The sequence below is a fragment of the Diplotaxodon limnothrissa genome, linkage group LG8, assembly GCF_057381915.1.
Source record: "Diplotaxodon limnothrissa isolate DT_005_m linkage group LG8, D_limnothrissa_male_GT1.1, whole genome shotgun sequence".
Classification (NCBI taxonomy): Eukaryota; Metazoa; Chordata; class Actinopteri; order Cichliformes; family Cichlidae; genus Diplotaxodon; species Diplotaxodon limnothrissa.
In genome coordinates, this window is record NC_140603.1 from 4959757 (window position 1) to 4975305 (window position 15549).

The 15549-nt window shown below is 41.0% G+C and overlaps 1 protein-coding gene across 1 annotated transcript; it reads right to left on the minus strand.

Moving 5' to 3' along the window:
* Positions 1–8436: 8436 nt before the first annotated feature.
* Positions 8437–9783, minus strand: LOC146626147 (uncharacterized). The gene is made up of 5 exons (XM_085361770.1): positions 9768–9783; positions 9580–9661; positions 9426–9488; positions 9271–9333; positions 8437–9154 (listed from the first exon to the last, which is right to left on the minus strand). Exons 1-5 carry the CDS (start codon positions 9781–9783, stop codon positions 8623–8625), a joined length of 756 nt encoding a protein of 251 aa, XP_085217896.1. The 3' UTR covers positions 8437–8622.
* Between the last annotated feature and the right edge of the window lie 5766 nt (positions 9784–15549).

Consider the following 15549-nt stretch of genomic DNA (forward strand, 5'->3'; position numbering starts at 1 on the left):
GACGCCCACGCGAGGCTATTAAGAGCTATAAATATTACAGACGATGACCGCCGGTTGCCTATTCTACAATTTGACAGCCCACACTACACACCTGTGTCAAAGACATTAATCGACGACATAGAAATTGATTTGAAAGACGATCGAAATCAACACATACCCTTTTTATACGGCAAAGTGTTTGTCAAGTTACACTTCCGACCGATAACACAGCATTTTTGAAAAAAAAGGATGGCCGTCTACAACTCTGATGACTCAAAATATGTAAAATACTACTTATCACAGGCTGGTGGAGAGCTCGGAGGGTATGTTGGGACCAGTACACAATATGGGACAGGTCTGGGTGGGTTGTTCCGTAGCTTGTTTAGATTTGCAGTACCGCTGTTTAAAAAAGGAGTCAGCATAGTCAAACCACACCTAAAAACAGCCGCATCGGGCATAGTGTCTGATGTCATAACCAACATAACCAGACCCTCAACCACTAAGCAGGACGGTAACGGCTTGTATGTGTATACGCCCAAACCATCTAAGACCCCACCCCCAGGGCAGCCGTTGTCTAAAAAGCGTAAAACCACAAAACCTAGCAGGAGAGCCACCAAACGGACACCGTCACGCAGAGTGAAGAGACCCAGAACCACTCGTTCAAAAACTGCAGCGCTTGACATATTCTAAATGGCACTGTTACACAGTCATTCTGGAGAATGTGTAAAAACAGAGCTCGATCTTTTTACTGTCCCATACACACAGACTAGCATTGAGAAAAGTACATTTATTGAAATCCCACCTGTATCTGCAATCACTGATGGAGGGCCGATCGAGTTTTACATCTCATCGTCGGGTGAAGATTACCTGGATCTAAATGACTCATATATCTACACACGGGTGAGAATCACAAACGCTGATGGCTCAAACCTGGCTAGGGACGCTAATGTAGGATTTATTAATTATCCTGGATGCAGCATATTTAGTCAAGTCGATATTAATTTGGGAGACCGGCTCATTAGTCAATCATCCAATACATATCCATACAGAGGTGTGATAGAATGTCTTATCAATTATAATAAGGACACTTTAGACACACAGTTCAGCACCGGGTTATTCTGTAAGGATACAGCATCACACATGAATGACACATCTATAGAAGGAGAGAACCAGGGTCTGATGACCAGAGGTGGCTACACAGCAAATAGTAGTATTGTTGAATTGATTGCACCAGTACATGCAGACCTGTTTTTTCAAGAAAAACTGTTACTTAATGGAATCGACCTGTCGCTGAAATTTGTGCGCTCTAAAGACGAATTTGCTCTCATGACAGCGGATGCCAATGCATACAGAGTTAAAATTGTCTCAGCCAGTCTCTTTGTCAAGAAAGTTAGTGTATCACCTAGCGTCAGACTTGCACACAGCAAGGCATTGCACCATGCAAACGCAAAATACACGGTAGACAGAGTATCTTTAAAGACCTTCTCCATACCTGCAGGGGCTAGAATATCAACAAATGACAATTTATTTATGGGTAGGATACCTAAATTTGTCATCATTGCATTCATAGACAATGAAGCATACACAGGCTCCTACCAGCGTAATCCATTTCATTTTGAAAACTGCGATATAGAATTTATGTCTTTATATGCTGATAGTCAGGCTTATCCTGCTAAACCATTCCAGCCAAATTTCCAGAGAAAACACTATATCAGAGAATTTTACCAGCTGATACAAACCACAGGAAGACATTTAAAGGACAGATCGTTGGCCATAACACGTGACGACTTTGGTAACGGCTACACTTTATTCTGTTTCAATCTGGAAGCTGACGAAGGACATTCAGGGAATGTGTCGTTAATTAAAACTGGGAACGTGAGATTGGAAACCCGTTTCAGAAATCCACTACCCCGTACAGTGAACCTCTTGTGTTATTCTGTATTTGATTCAGTCATTGAAATATCTAACATGAGACAGGTGCTCTTGGACTACTATTGAGACAAAAACGGTCATGAACACTATAGAACTATCAGCCGTGGTCGGCGGCATTATCAATAAAAACACACATTTCCTAGGCGTGTTAGCCTATGATCAACTAACCACTGAACGGCTTCAAAGACTCCCTGCTATGTGTATTGTAAACACACACCCTTCTACGATGCCAGGGGAACATTGGCTTGCTGTTTATATTTCGAGAGACAGACGCGGTTATTTTTTTGATAGTTTTGGTCACTCGTTAGACAGTTTTCCCCCAGCAATAAAGATGTTTCTTCTAAAAAACGGCTCCACTGTTTTATATTCAGGAAAACAAGTGCAGAACGACTTCTCCATCACATGCGGTCAACATTGTGTATTTTTTTTATATCATATGCAAAATGGTGTATCTTATGCCCGCCTGCTTAACATGTATGGGTCTGATTTAATTTGTAATGATGCTATGGTGTGTCGATTTGTCAACAACATACAACCTGTTGCTGTATGCAGTGATTATGTGTGTGTGCAATGTGGATACTGATATGTACTAATGAGAATAATAATAAAAACAACATGAGAGCATGATTTAATCGAGTCAATGGTATTTATTATCAAATCTCGTATATATATATATAGATTCATAACATACTTTGTTTAAACATAAAAGAAATCAAACATTAACCAGTAATAAAAGACATAAAATATTTAACAGTAATAAAAGAAAATAAAACAAAACAATTTAGCAGCAATAAGTGAAAAAAAAACACAACAGTAGAAAAACACCAAACAGCAAATATTTTTAGCAGAAAAACAATTTCTGCAATAAGAAAAAAAAACCTGAATTCAAAAATCCAACCACTCTACAGGACCCCCCTTTAATTTGTTTTTTTTATTCTTTATTTTTTTTAGTGTACTATGTCGCAGCGGTCCACCGGGGGTGTTCTTTTTTGGTGTGTGTTTTAAAAAACCACGGTCTTCAGACAGTGTGTGATCGGTTTTATACAAGGCGACGGTCTTACGTATGCCTGTGTTAGATATGGCTGATAACGGTATGTTTAAATCTGAGAAAGCTTTTAAAAACTCTGTCCAACCGATAGGTCTCAAACCCTCAGAAGGTGTGTGTGTGGTTGTGACGGCTTTAATTAGATCATAAATGTGTGAACCAGGGATGGTTTGTTTATCAACAACAATTTCGCCTTTGTCATTGTAAGAGATCAAGTGTGGCGAACGGTTCACCGCTGATAGAATAAGTTCTGCATTCCTCCTACTCCTTTTAGGTATGTGTGTTAAAACATTCTCCGCAACAAGATCCCGCACCCCGGCATCACCATGAACAGGCAATGTGTCCGCCGACTGGGGTTGCACATCCCTGTTAAATTGTTCAGGTAATGATAAAGACAGTACATTCTTTTCACGGGCACCTTGTCTCACAAGGGTGAGGTATCTTTGGAGAATATCGCTGTATTTTTTAGCCTTCTCATACACATCTATGTCAGAATCTTGTAACACTTGTAACATCTCCTTGTCCAACTCGTTCTGAGACTGTTGTCTGATGGTGCCTGTTTGCTGCTGCTGCTGCTGTTGCTTTATTAAGTCCAACTGGTGTTGGGGTACCAAAAACATCTTTTGCACATGTTCCATTTTCACCTGTTTGCTATCAGACTGGTTATGAAAGGGATTGCAGCCCCTAATAACGGCAGTAAAAACCCTCCAGATTGGTTGATTGTCTTTCTCTTTTTCAAAGATTTTATTTTTTTGTCTGCAATCAGTCTGATTATTGTTTTTTTCTTTTTTAGCTGTTTGTACTGCTGATTGGTCAGTGGAATGTTACCATGCAATACATTAAAGGCTATCTCACACAATGCATTGATAAAATCTAAGTTTGAATTACTAATAATAACTCTGCGTAGAGTAGGAGGAGCCCTGTATATCATCTCCAACAGAGACAGATTCCTCCGCATGCGTGATGACATCCTCTCACCTCTTTGCTGATTTTTGTTTTGGAATGTAAACAACCGGACGGTCTGACAGTAAATTTGTTCTGAGTCTTAAATAGTCCGGGGTCTTAGCTTTATAGTCTATTAAAAGATACCCGTATGTTGTCGATGTGGCATCATTAAACGCTTCTATAAAATATTTAGTATTACCCGGAAACATTTGCCTGGCTAAAAGCATAACCTGATATTTATCTCTCGGATTTTTAAACAATATTAGGTAATTAGTGTTCAAGGAAATGGTTCTACTGGATTTTCCCTGAATAAACAAATTCTGAACTAGATATATACAACTCAAATTCCTATGATGCACATACTTTGTGAACACATTTTGTACTTCTAAATTGTTAGCTGCATCGTTCATCACATCGTCTATAATTAACAAATTGTTCTTTTCTGCAGGCAGAAGGGTGTCATCAGCAAGAGATTCGGGTATACCGTTAACAAAGTTTATGTTTCTTATCTTAAGAAGCTGGTCATATAGTGTCTGCCAGCATGAGTATATATACACAATGTTATCAATGCTGCATGATATAATCCTGGAAGAGTTTTCAATTATGTTTTTAACAAAAAAAGTCTTGCCACAGTTACTGGGACCGCTGACCACCATGCTGAACGGATGCTGCAACCGGGCGTCAAACCCCTGTTCTAATTTAAAATCCATAAGGAAGGGTTGTGAAGTCTGGGAGCACACGGCGCTTATTGTAAACAACTTTAACTTTTTTCACAATGGTTTCATTCTTCAAATGAAGCTTCTTTTTATCGCGTCTGATGCTATCAGACACGGCAACTAGGTGTGCGTCTGATGTCTGATTGGCTACAAACTTGCGGACTAAACCTTTCAAGGAGTCGTGGGTGACAACTTTCGAGTTTAATGCATTCAGTGTGACGCCTTTACATTTGACCTGGGTCTTGCCCAGCGATGTGTGATACGCATAACATTTTGGCCCACCGGAAACAAATTCCGCTATGTAATCCTCCACACCATCCTCTCCACAATCTAATTCACTTGTGAGATCCCCCAGAAACGGACCTAGAGGAGGCATCCACTCGCCAGGGCGTGCCGTGAAAATGACACTGTCCGTGTCACAATACAGCACGCGCTGCTGCAAGTTGTCTAGCAAATCATACAGCATGAGTCTGGCGTGTGCAGTGGTCATGGCCCCGACAAAGACATTAACGTCCTTCACACGGGAAGCTCTACCATCAGCGTGGCGCCACTGCACCATTGCGACGTCGTCAGAGATGAAACAAAACTGACGCACGTCGTACTGGTCGCTAAACATTAGCTGGCTAAATCTGGAAGGGTCTGTAATGAGCTCAGATGATGCCATGTTTGACCTCATGCTGAAACGACCCCATAACGAGTTTAACAACAGCTTGTTACAGTTACGAACAGCTTTATTTACACAAATCTTGGATGGGTCTAGCATTATTCCCTCCTTCTCATAATACTCGTCTATGTACTTCTGCTGTTCGTCAGGTGTGTTCACATGTTCAGGATACCCCGAGGCCTCCTGTTTGAGTTTTAGGAAGGCTTTCACATAGTCTTTAAACAATGTGTCGGTCTTATTGGGGAAATGCCACACCTCATCAACAGCAAGAACCCTGTATCCCTTCTCAACAGCTTTTTCAAGCTCAAATGAGACCCATGTGCCTTTCAACACCCGCTCACTGTCACTGTGCCCGCATGCAGTATGCTGGTTCTGGTCTTCAGCACACATGCTGCAGAGTGGAAACATCAGTTTTCCATGGCATCTGTAGGGTAGGACGGGGTGAAAAAGACCCTTAGGTGGGAGCACTGTGCATTTAACAAAGCCGAAATAATTTTCTAGCTTGTCAAAGTTGGTGTAAATGACTTGAGGGTGTCCTACAGGATAGTCTTTTTTAGACTGCACTGTGGGATAGAGACTGGTGAAGTCGTAGTAAAATATTTTTTCATCACAAGCAGTCTTGTGGTACAGCTTTAGAGCATTTGTGCGACCGCCAAAAAGGGCGTCTCGGGGATTCAGGCGTTCTGGCTTTCTGTACGTATGCATGAAAGCCACAACTGCAGGGTCTGTCTGCTTCAAGGCAGCCCATTCACACTCCCACATCACTATTACGCTCACACTGTGTTGTGATCTCAGTGCATCAACTTTGTCACAAAACATGCGATGCAGCAGTCCATAGGATGCTTTGCTGACAGGATTAACTTCACTCTCGGGGTAGCATTTAACACAACCGTGGTGAAAACATCCTGCAAATTCATAAGCTGTATTACTTGTGGGGTCAAAACCGTCCACAAAATACGGTCCAACCCTCTGTTCGCCTCCTCTGAGAGCATGTTTTACCACTTTGTTGGTGGTGTGGGACACATATTGAAGCCATTCAATAGAGACGTTAGAAAACGTCTTGTTCTGCTCAACGTATGCCCCTTCATACGTGAGAGCGAGCGCGTCTCTAGGCAGAAACAGCGTTTTATACACACCCATACTAAATGCAGCCAGGGTGGTATACATGAATGGATCAACTTGAGTACAACCCAGTAGCGTGTCACGATAAATGATGCATGCTTTACGCAGGACATCAACATCGTTAACACAGTAACGCCTGAGTTCAGCCTGAAAATCAAAGGGATTCTGTGAGGCAACCTGGTACCATTCCATGAATCGCACCTTATCGCTTTCAGACATGTGCTCATAGCCGTAGAAGGAGGGGTCTGGGTACGGGCCCACATAACGCTCATTATCCCTCGTATTAAACCTGTGTGGGAAATGGCCCTTCTGCAGGTCTTGAAAACCTAAAGCAGAGGGTATTTTGGCAAGGCCCATGGGCAAAAAGCTGAACGAATCAATCCACCGCTGGTCATAGTCCCTGTCATGCATTAAAATCACACGGCTGCCGCTCATTATGACACTAGGTGTTATGCTCTGTCTGACAAAGTACTCGAGGAGTATGTAGTTATCAAAGCCAGATGCATTATGTGCTATGAAAGTGTACCCACGAAACCTTGGGCGTCTGTAATGCTGCACAAACGCCTCCACACACTTTAATGTATTAAATGTGAACTTATTGCCCTTCAGATCAGACGCACACACAAAGTTAGCCTCGTGTTTACCGTTGTGGTACCGCGTCTCAAAATCATATAAAATGTATTTATCGTTAGGCTTCTGTTTTTCAACAGGCTGTATGAAACACTGATGGTCGGAGTCTCCTGCTAATTTAGGTTCGCGGCAGTGCTCGCATCTAGGCTGCGCACATTTGTGTGGCAATTTCTTGGATTCTCTATATGTGGTGCCACAGTGCATGCAATGTTTCATATTATCACAGGGGATCATGTTGTGTTTTAATTCAGGTAATTTGTGTTGTTGGTAACAGTGTTGTGATTTGCAGATGCGGTTACAGTCGCTGCATTTCACTGTGGGTCCCCTGTGATGTTGACAGAGTGTGTAACATGTGTTACATCTATGTTTACAGCTGTGCTGTAATGGTGTATTATATATACTGTAACAGAAATTACACACATAGGATCCCCCCAAAAAAGCGGTCGGGTTTAAAATCAGGTGGTAATGTTGATTATGGAGATACATCATCAACGTGTTAGGGTTTGGCTCTTCATGTGTGTAAAAACATTCCAGGCGTTTACGCCCTTCTGTGTGGTAATAGATTACAATCTTAATGTTGAAGTGCTTCTCAAATTTACCGACATCAGAGAATGATACTTGCTGTGTGTCGCATAGACCTACTTCAGCATGCATCTGTTTAGCTGTAGCAAGTTTTTCATGCTCAGAGGATGATGAGTTTAATGAATGTGCTATGCATAGGGAGAAGCACAAATTGTTGTTTGTGTTGTTTGGTGTGTATAAATGTCTGCCTTTCTTTGAGAGAATCTCATCATAAGGTATGTGCGCCAGTCTTAAGCGAGACCCGCCACTACTGTTCTGAGCTACCGTGACAATAAACTCTAATTCATCATCACCGATAGATTCATCATTACTCTGCATAACTTGTGCAATTTGATCGAGAAACAGCTCCGGATCATACCGATCATCAGCGTTTAAAACAGCCTGAACATCTGAAGCCAGCGAGGGGCCACGCAGGACCACGTTTAGAACACTGCCCTGTTGGGATCCCGCCACAGCTCTGTCTATCACATTGGCTAAGCACTCGCGCACTCGCGCCGGCACTTGTTCTGGATGATCGAGACTTATACCCCTAAAATCAAGGCGTTCACGCAATTCGCGAGCATTAAAATTAGGTATCTCTCTAATGTGTGACTGAGAGCGGCTGCCGGACCCAGACTGCACAACGGGCTCAATAACAACTGCAGTAGCTGCAGCAGAGGTGACCCGGCTAGATTGTGCATCAGACGCAAAATCACCAGCAGCACAAGCTATATGGTTAGCATCAGTAACAGCAACGGCCCGAGCAACACCAGCTGTACTATCACTATTATTAGCAACAATAGCCCCATCAGCAATAGCAGACGTAGGAACAGTCTGACAAGGATGTGTATCGGATGAGGCTGATGCAGGCACCCTATTAAGTCTAGCTATAATATCGTCTAATTTTTTATCTGTTTCTTCAGCCCACTGCATAAAAGTCTCTAAGTCAAAACATCTAACAGGAGTGGAGGTTCCGTTATTATGTTTAAATAATTTATTTGGAGGGTCCATGGTCTGGATTTTAAAAGTCAGGGACTTGAAATTTTGCTGCAGATGTTGTCTAATGTACTACACACTTTGTTTATGAGTTTGGTAAACTGTTGCCTTTGTACCTGTGCTTCTTGGTGGTATTGATTGAGTCTAGCTTCAATCAAACATAATTTATCAGCTATTGAAGCTATATGACTTTGTTCAGCAGGCTGAGCGTCTGGAAGCTTTATGTAAGCATCATACGCCGCTGATATTTGAGAGTCTGTTATGCCGTCTTCTTCGAAATCTATGTGTGAATCAACGCTATTTCTGACACATTCTGGGGTGGTGGGTATATGAACTAGATCAAAATCTGACATGCTGTACTCAAAAACATCAGAGAAATCGCGAGGTAGCCACTCACTCGGGGGTGTTGCAGGTTCGCTGATGAAGATCGGTTCTGACTCTCCACTGTTGCACAAAGCTCCAGGTTTTTGTTGTTCTGGGAGGTCGATACTGCTTAAACATTCCAAAAACGTCTGGAATCGTATGGTGTCCTGATCATTATGAGGAGGGGTGCTGTTCTGCAGTCTGTGAAGATAGATAGACATGTGTTAAAACATATTATACATGTACCCATTTCAAACTGAATAAGCGTGTCTCCCTCTCTATCTCTTTTTATCTAATTTATATATGCCTATGCTTACCTTGTAGTGTGCGTTATTCGGGATGGTCCTGCTTCTCCACACACCCGGTTCTCTGGCGTGGCTCTGTAGGTGTAAAACGGTCAGTTTAGAACATTTGTAATTGTTTAAACCCCTTTAAAAAAAATACACAACTATACATCCCGTTGTATACACACCTGATGTAAGGTAGGGCTCTGTGGTAGCGGTGTCTGAATGTTTTCCTGCTCAGTTTGTTAACCCTGGAACAAACAAAAACGTTATTACATAATTTAAAACAATCGCTAGTTTAAAACATACATACGTTTAAAAATCCAGTAATGCTGTACACACCTTGTGCCTGTTAGAGAACTAGTTCCAGCTGTAAAAGCGCCCGTTTCTAAAGAAAAGGGTCCTGGGCCGTTCTCCCGAACTCCTAAAAATTAAGCTTTTGTTTTAGGAAAAAAAGATAGTTTGAATATCCTATAATATGTTAACATAACACTTTTTAAAAATCCAATAATAGGTTTTGTTTTACTTACCGTTTACGATGTCCATGTTATAAAGAACGATGTTAGTGTTGATGATCGCAAAGAAAATGGTGTGCTCTGCAGCGAATCTTGAGGCGTAAATGGCTCAGGGTATCGGGCTCTGAGCGTGTTTTTTATATAGGGTGGGTGTTTCCAAAAAGAAAGGTATGTCTCCAATCAATTTAAATGAGGCCCTACAGGGCTTTTGTCTTCTCAAGGAATTACAAAGGAGCCGATACTTCAGACAATAGGCGGGGTCGCCACCCGACTGGTACCACCTGCCCCCATTTACCTTGTCGAGGAATTACAAAAAGAGCCAATACTGGCCACTTTAAACAATAGGCTGGACCCTTGTTCGCATGGTACTCTCAACAACTAAGTGATACCCAGCGGTGGGCTTTTACAATCCTGAACAAATTCAAACAATTAGCCAGCTGTTGAAAAGTTGGAGCGGGTCTGGGCGACTGGTTTTAGAAGTATCACTGTAGCGTTTATTTTCTAAAGGGCTGAATGTTATTTGCGACTATCTGTTGTGTTAAAAACTACTCTGAAACCATGAAACCACTTACAGAAGAAATGGCCCGTTTGATCCGTTTTTAAATAAATAAAATGCTTGCATCGGTGCATGGTGTGACACCAGAATCACAAAATGAGTGTATTTAAAAGACGATTAGTTTGAAAAGAGCGATACTGGCTGCTTTGGGGGAAAAGGTGACATTGTGTGCAGCGTGTTTTAGAAGTATCACTGTAGCGTTTATTTTCTAAAGGGCTGAATGTTATTTGCGACTATCTGTTGTGTTAAAAACTACTCTGAAACCATGAAACCCCTTACAGAAGAAATGGCCCGTTTGATCCGTTTTTAAATAAAATAATCGCATCAACCCTGGAAAGAAACCCCAGTAGATGTGTAAAAACTAGTTAAATTAAAACTAGGGGTTTGATTAAATGAAACGCTTGTGAACATGCTGACATCACCCATTCAGAAGAAATTCCCATTTGTGCCGTTTATAAAATAAAATGCATGCCACACCGCAAGCTGAGACATTGTCAGATTTAGAAAATTAGTGTGATTAAAACACTATTACCAACACTTTTGACTAGAGCACACCCTCTTTGTTAAGGCGCACTGTGAACCAAAACAGCTTCCACTCCGCCAAGAATGAAACAAGATGTCTCCAATCAATTTAAATGAGACCCTACAGGGCTTTTGTCTTCTCAAGGAATTACAAAGGAGCCGATACTTCAGACAATAGGCGGGGTCCCCACCCGACTGGTATCACCTGCCCCATTTACCTTGTCGAGGAATTACAAAAAGAGCCAATACTGGCCACTTTAAACAATAGGTTGGGCCCTTGTTCGCATGGTACTCTCAACAACTAAGTGATACCCGCGGTGGGCTTTTACAATCCTGAACAAATTCAAACAATTAGCCAGCTGTTGAAAAGTTGGAGCGGGTCTGGGCGACTGGTTTTAGAAGTATCACTGTAGCGTTTATTTTCTAAAGGGCTGAATGTTATTTGCGACTATCTGTTGTGTTAAAAACTACTCTGAAACCATGAAACCCCTTACAGAAGAAATGGCCCGTTTGATCCGTTTTTAAATAAATAAAATGCTTGCATCGGTGCAAGGTGTGACACCAGAATCACAAAATGAGTGTATTTAAAAGACGATTAGTTTGAAAAGAGCGATACTGGCTGCTTATAGCATTTATTTTCTAAAGGACTGAATGCTATTTGTAACATTTACTGTGTTAAAAACTAGCTGGCTGGCTTTGTCTCACTCTTAGTTCAACATTCCGAAATCCCGATTTTTAAATAAAATGATCGCATCAACCCTGGAAAGAAACCCCAGTAGATGTGTAAAAACTAGTTAAATTAAAACTAGGGGTTTGATTAAATGAAACGCTTGTGAACATGCTGACATCACCCATTCAGAAGAAATTCCCATTTGTGCCATTTATAAAATAAAATGCATGCCTCACTGCAAGCTGAGACATTGTCAGATTTAGAAAATTAGTGTGATTAAAACACTATTACCAACACTTTTGACTAGAGCACACCCTCTTTGTTAAGGCGCACTGTGAACCAAAACAGCTTCCACTCCGCCAAGAATGAAACAAGAAACAAAGAATTGCTTTTAAGAACACATGCATAACTGAATGTTGCGATACACCTAAGTGAAAAAATAGTTTAATTAAAAACCCTATGGTTTGATTAAATTAAAACCCCGTTAAAAACACATAAACTCATATAACCCCTCTGATACCCTGTGGTATTTCCACACCTGAACACGCATACGCACACACACACGAAACTGGTCAAATCGGTTTGGTTGGCCGCCATCTTGGACTAGTGCCATCGAATTACTGAACGCGCATGCGCACACGCACGAAACCGGTCAAACCGGTTCTCAAACCGGTTTGGTTGGCCGCCATCTTGGATAGGTGCCATCGTATTACTGAACGCGCATGCGCACACGCACGAAACCGGTCAAACCGGTTGTCAAACCGGCTTGGTTGGCCGCCATCTTGGATAGGTGCCATCGTATTACTACTGAAGACTCGGATACACATGTTTATGGCTTTATCTTATAGAACTCAAGGTTCCCGTGCTGGGAAAACAGGTTTTGCAGCTGTTTGAGCTAAGATTTCCAAGTTATTCACATAATGAAAACCTATACTTTGTTTCGGTCGAGTTCCCCATTCAAATGCATGTAACAGTGAGAAACGCACTGTCTTGGCGAAAGAAAGCGTTTTTGTACAACTTCATAGAAATAGCTGTAACTTTTGATAGAAGACTCAGACAAACATGTTTATGGCCTTATATTATAGAACTCAAGGTCTCCGTGCTGGGAAAACAGGTTTTGCAGCTGTTTGAGCTAAGATTTCCAAGTTATTCACATAATGAAAACCTATACTTTGTTTCGGTCGAGTTCCCCATTCAAATGCATGTAACAGTGAGAAACGCACTGTCTTGGCGAAAGAAAGCGTTTTTGTACAACTTCATATGAATAGCTGTAACTTTTGATAGAAGACTCGGATACACATGTTTATGGCTTTATCTTATAGAACTCAAGGTCTCCGTGCTGGGAAAACAGGTTTTGCAGCTGTTTGAGCTAAGATTTCCAAGTTATTCACATAATGAAAACCTATACTTTGTTTCGGTCGAGTTCCCCATTCAAATGCATGTAACAGTGAGAAACGCACTGTCTTGGCGAAATTAAGCGTTTTTGTACAACTTCATAGAAATAGCTGTAACTTTTGATAGAAGACTCAGACAAACATGTTTATGGCCTTATATTATAGAACTCAAGGTCTCCGTGCTGGGAAAACAGATTTTGCAGCTGTTTGAGCTAAGATTTCCAAGTTATTCACATAATGAAAACCTATACTTTGTTTCGGTCGAGTTCCCCATTCAAATGCATGTAACAGTGAGAAACGCACTGTCTTGGCGAAAGAAAGCGTTTTTGTACAACTTCATAGGAATAGCTGTAACTTTTGATAGAAGCCTCGGATACACATGTTTATGGCTTTATCTTATAGAACTCAAGGTTCCCGTGCTGGGCAAACAGGTTTTGCAGCTGTTTGAGCTAAGATTTCCAAGTTATTCACATAATGAAAACCTATACTTTGTTTCGGTGGAGTTCCCCATTCAAATGCATGTAACAGTGAGAAACGCACTGTCTTGGCGAAAGAAAGCGTTTTTGTACAACTTCATAGAAATAGCTGTAACTTTTGATAGAAGACTCAGACAAACATGTTTATGGCCTTATATTATAGAACTCAAGGTCTCCGTGCTGGGAAAACAGGTTTTGCAGCTGTTTGAGCTAAGATTTCCAAGTTATTCACATAATGAAAACCTATACTTTGTTTCGGTCGAGTTCCCCATTCAAATGCATGTAACAGTGAGAAACGCACTGTCTTGGCGAAAGAAAGCGTTTTTGTACAACTTCATATGAATAGCTGTAACTTTTGATAGAAGACTCAGACAAACATGTTTATGGCCTTATATTATAGAACTCAAGGTTCCCGTGCTGGGCAAACAGGTTTTGCAGCTGTTTGAGCTAAGATTTCCAAGTTATTCACATAATGAAAACCTATACTTTGTTTCGGTCGAGTTCCCCATTCAAATGCATGTAACAGTGAGAAACGCACTGTCTTGGCGAAATTAAGCGTTTTTGTACAACTTCATATGAATAGCTGTAACTTTTGATAGAAGACTCGGATACACATGTTTATGGCTTTATCTTATAGAACTCAAGGTTCCCGTGCTGGGAAAACAGGTTTTGCAGCTGTTTGAGCTAAGATTTCCAAGTTATTCACATAATGAAAACCTATACTTTGTTTCGGTCGAGTTCCCCATTCAAATGCATGTAACAGTGAGAAACGCACTGTCTTGGCGAAAGAAAGCGTTTTTGTACAACTTCATAGAAATAGCTGTAACTTTTGATAGAAGACTCAGACAAACATGTTTATGGCCTTATATTATAGAACTCAAGGTCTCCGTGCTGGGAAAACAGGTTTTGCAGCTGTTTGAGCTAAGATTTCCAAGTTATTCACATAATGAAAACCTATACTTTGTTTCGGTCGAGTTCCCCATTCAAATGCATGTAACAGTGAGAAACGCACTGTCTTGGCGAAATTAAGCGTTTTTGTACAACTTCATAGAAATAGCTGTAACTTTTGATAGAAGACTCAGACAAACATGTTTATGGCCTTATATTATAGAACTCAAGGTCCCCGTGCTGGGAAAACAGGTTTTGCAGCTGTTTGAGCTAAGATTTCCAAGTTATTCACATAATGAAAACCTATACTTTGTTTCGGTCGAGTTCCCCATTCAAATGCATGTAACAGTGAGAAATGCACTGTCTTGGCGAAAGAAAGCGTTTTTGTACAACTTCATATGAATAGCTGTAACTTTTGATAGAAGACTCGGATACACATGTTTATGGCTTTATCTTATAGAACTCAAGGTTCCCGTGCTGGGCAAACAGGTTTTGCAGCTGTTTGAGCTAAGATTTCCAAGTTATTCACATAATGAAAACCTATACTTTGTTTCGGTCGAGTTCCCCATTCAAATGCATGTAACAGTGAGAAACGCACTGTCTTGGCGAAAGAAAGCGTTTTTGTACAACTTCATAGAAATAGCTGTAACTTTTGATAGAAGACTCAGACAAACATGTTTATGGCCTTATATTATAGAACTCAAGGTCTCCGTGCTGGGAAAACAGGTTTTGCAGCTGTTTGAGCTAAGATTTCCAAGTTATTCACATAATGAAAACCTATACTTTGTTTCGGTCGAGTTCCCCATTCAAATGCATGTAACAGTGAGAAACGCACTGTCTTGGCGAAAGAAAGCGTTTTTGTACAACTTCATATGAATAGCTGTAACTTTTGATAGAAGACTCAGACAAACATGTTTATGGCCTTATATTATAGAACTCAAGGTTCCCGTGCTGGGCAAACAGGTTTTGCAGCTGTTTGAGCTAAGATTTCCAAGTTATTCACATAATGAAAACCTATACTTTGTTTCGGTCGAGTTCCCCATTCAAATGCATGTAACAGTGAGAAACGCACTGTCTTGGCGAAATTAAGCGTTTTTGTACAACTTCATATGAATAGCTGTAACTTTTGATAGAAGACTCGGATACACATGTTTATGGCTTTATCTTATAGAACTCAAGGTTCCCGTGCTGGGAAAACAGGTTTTGCAGCTGTTTGAGCTAAGATTTCCAAGTTATTCACATAATGAAAACCTATACTTTGTTTCGGTCGAGTTCCCCATTCAAATGCATG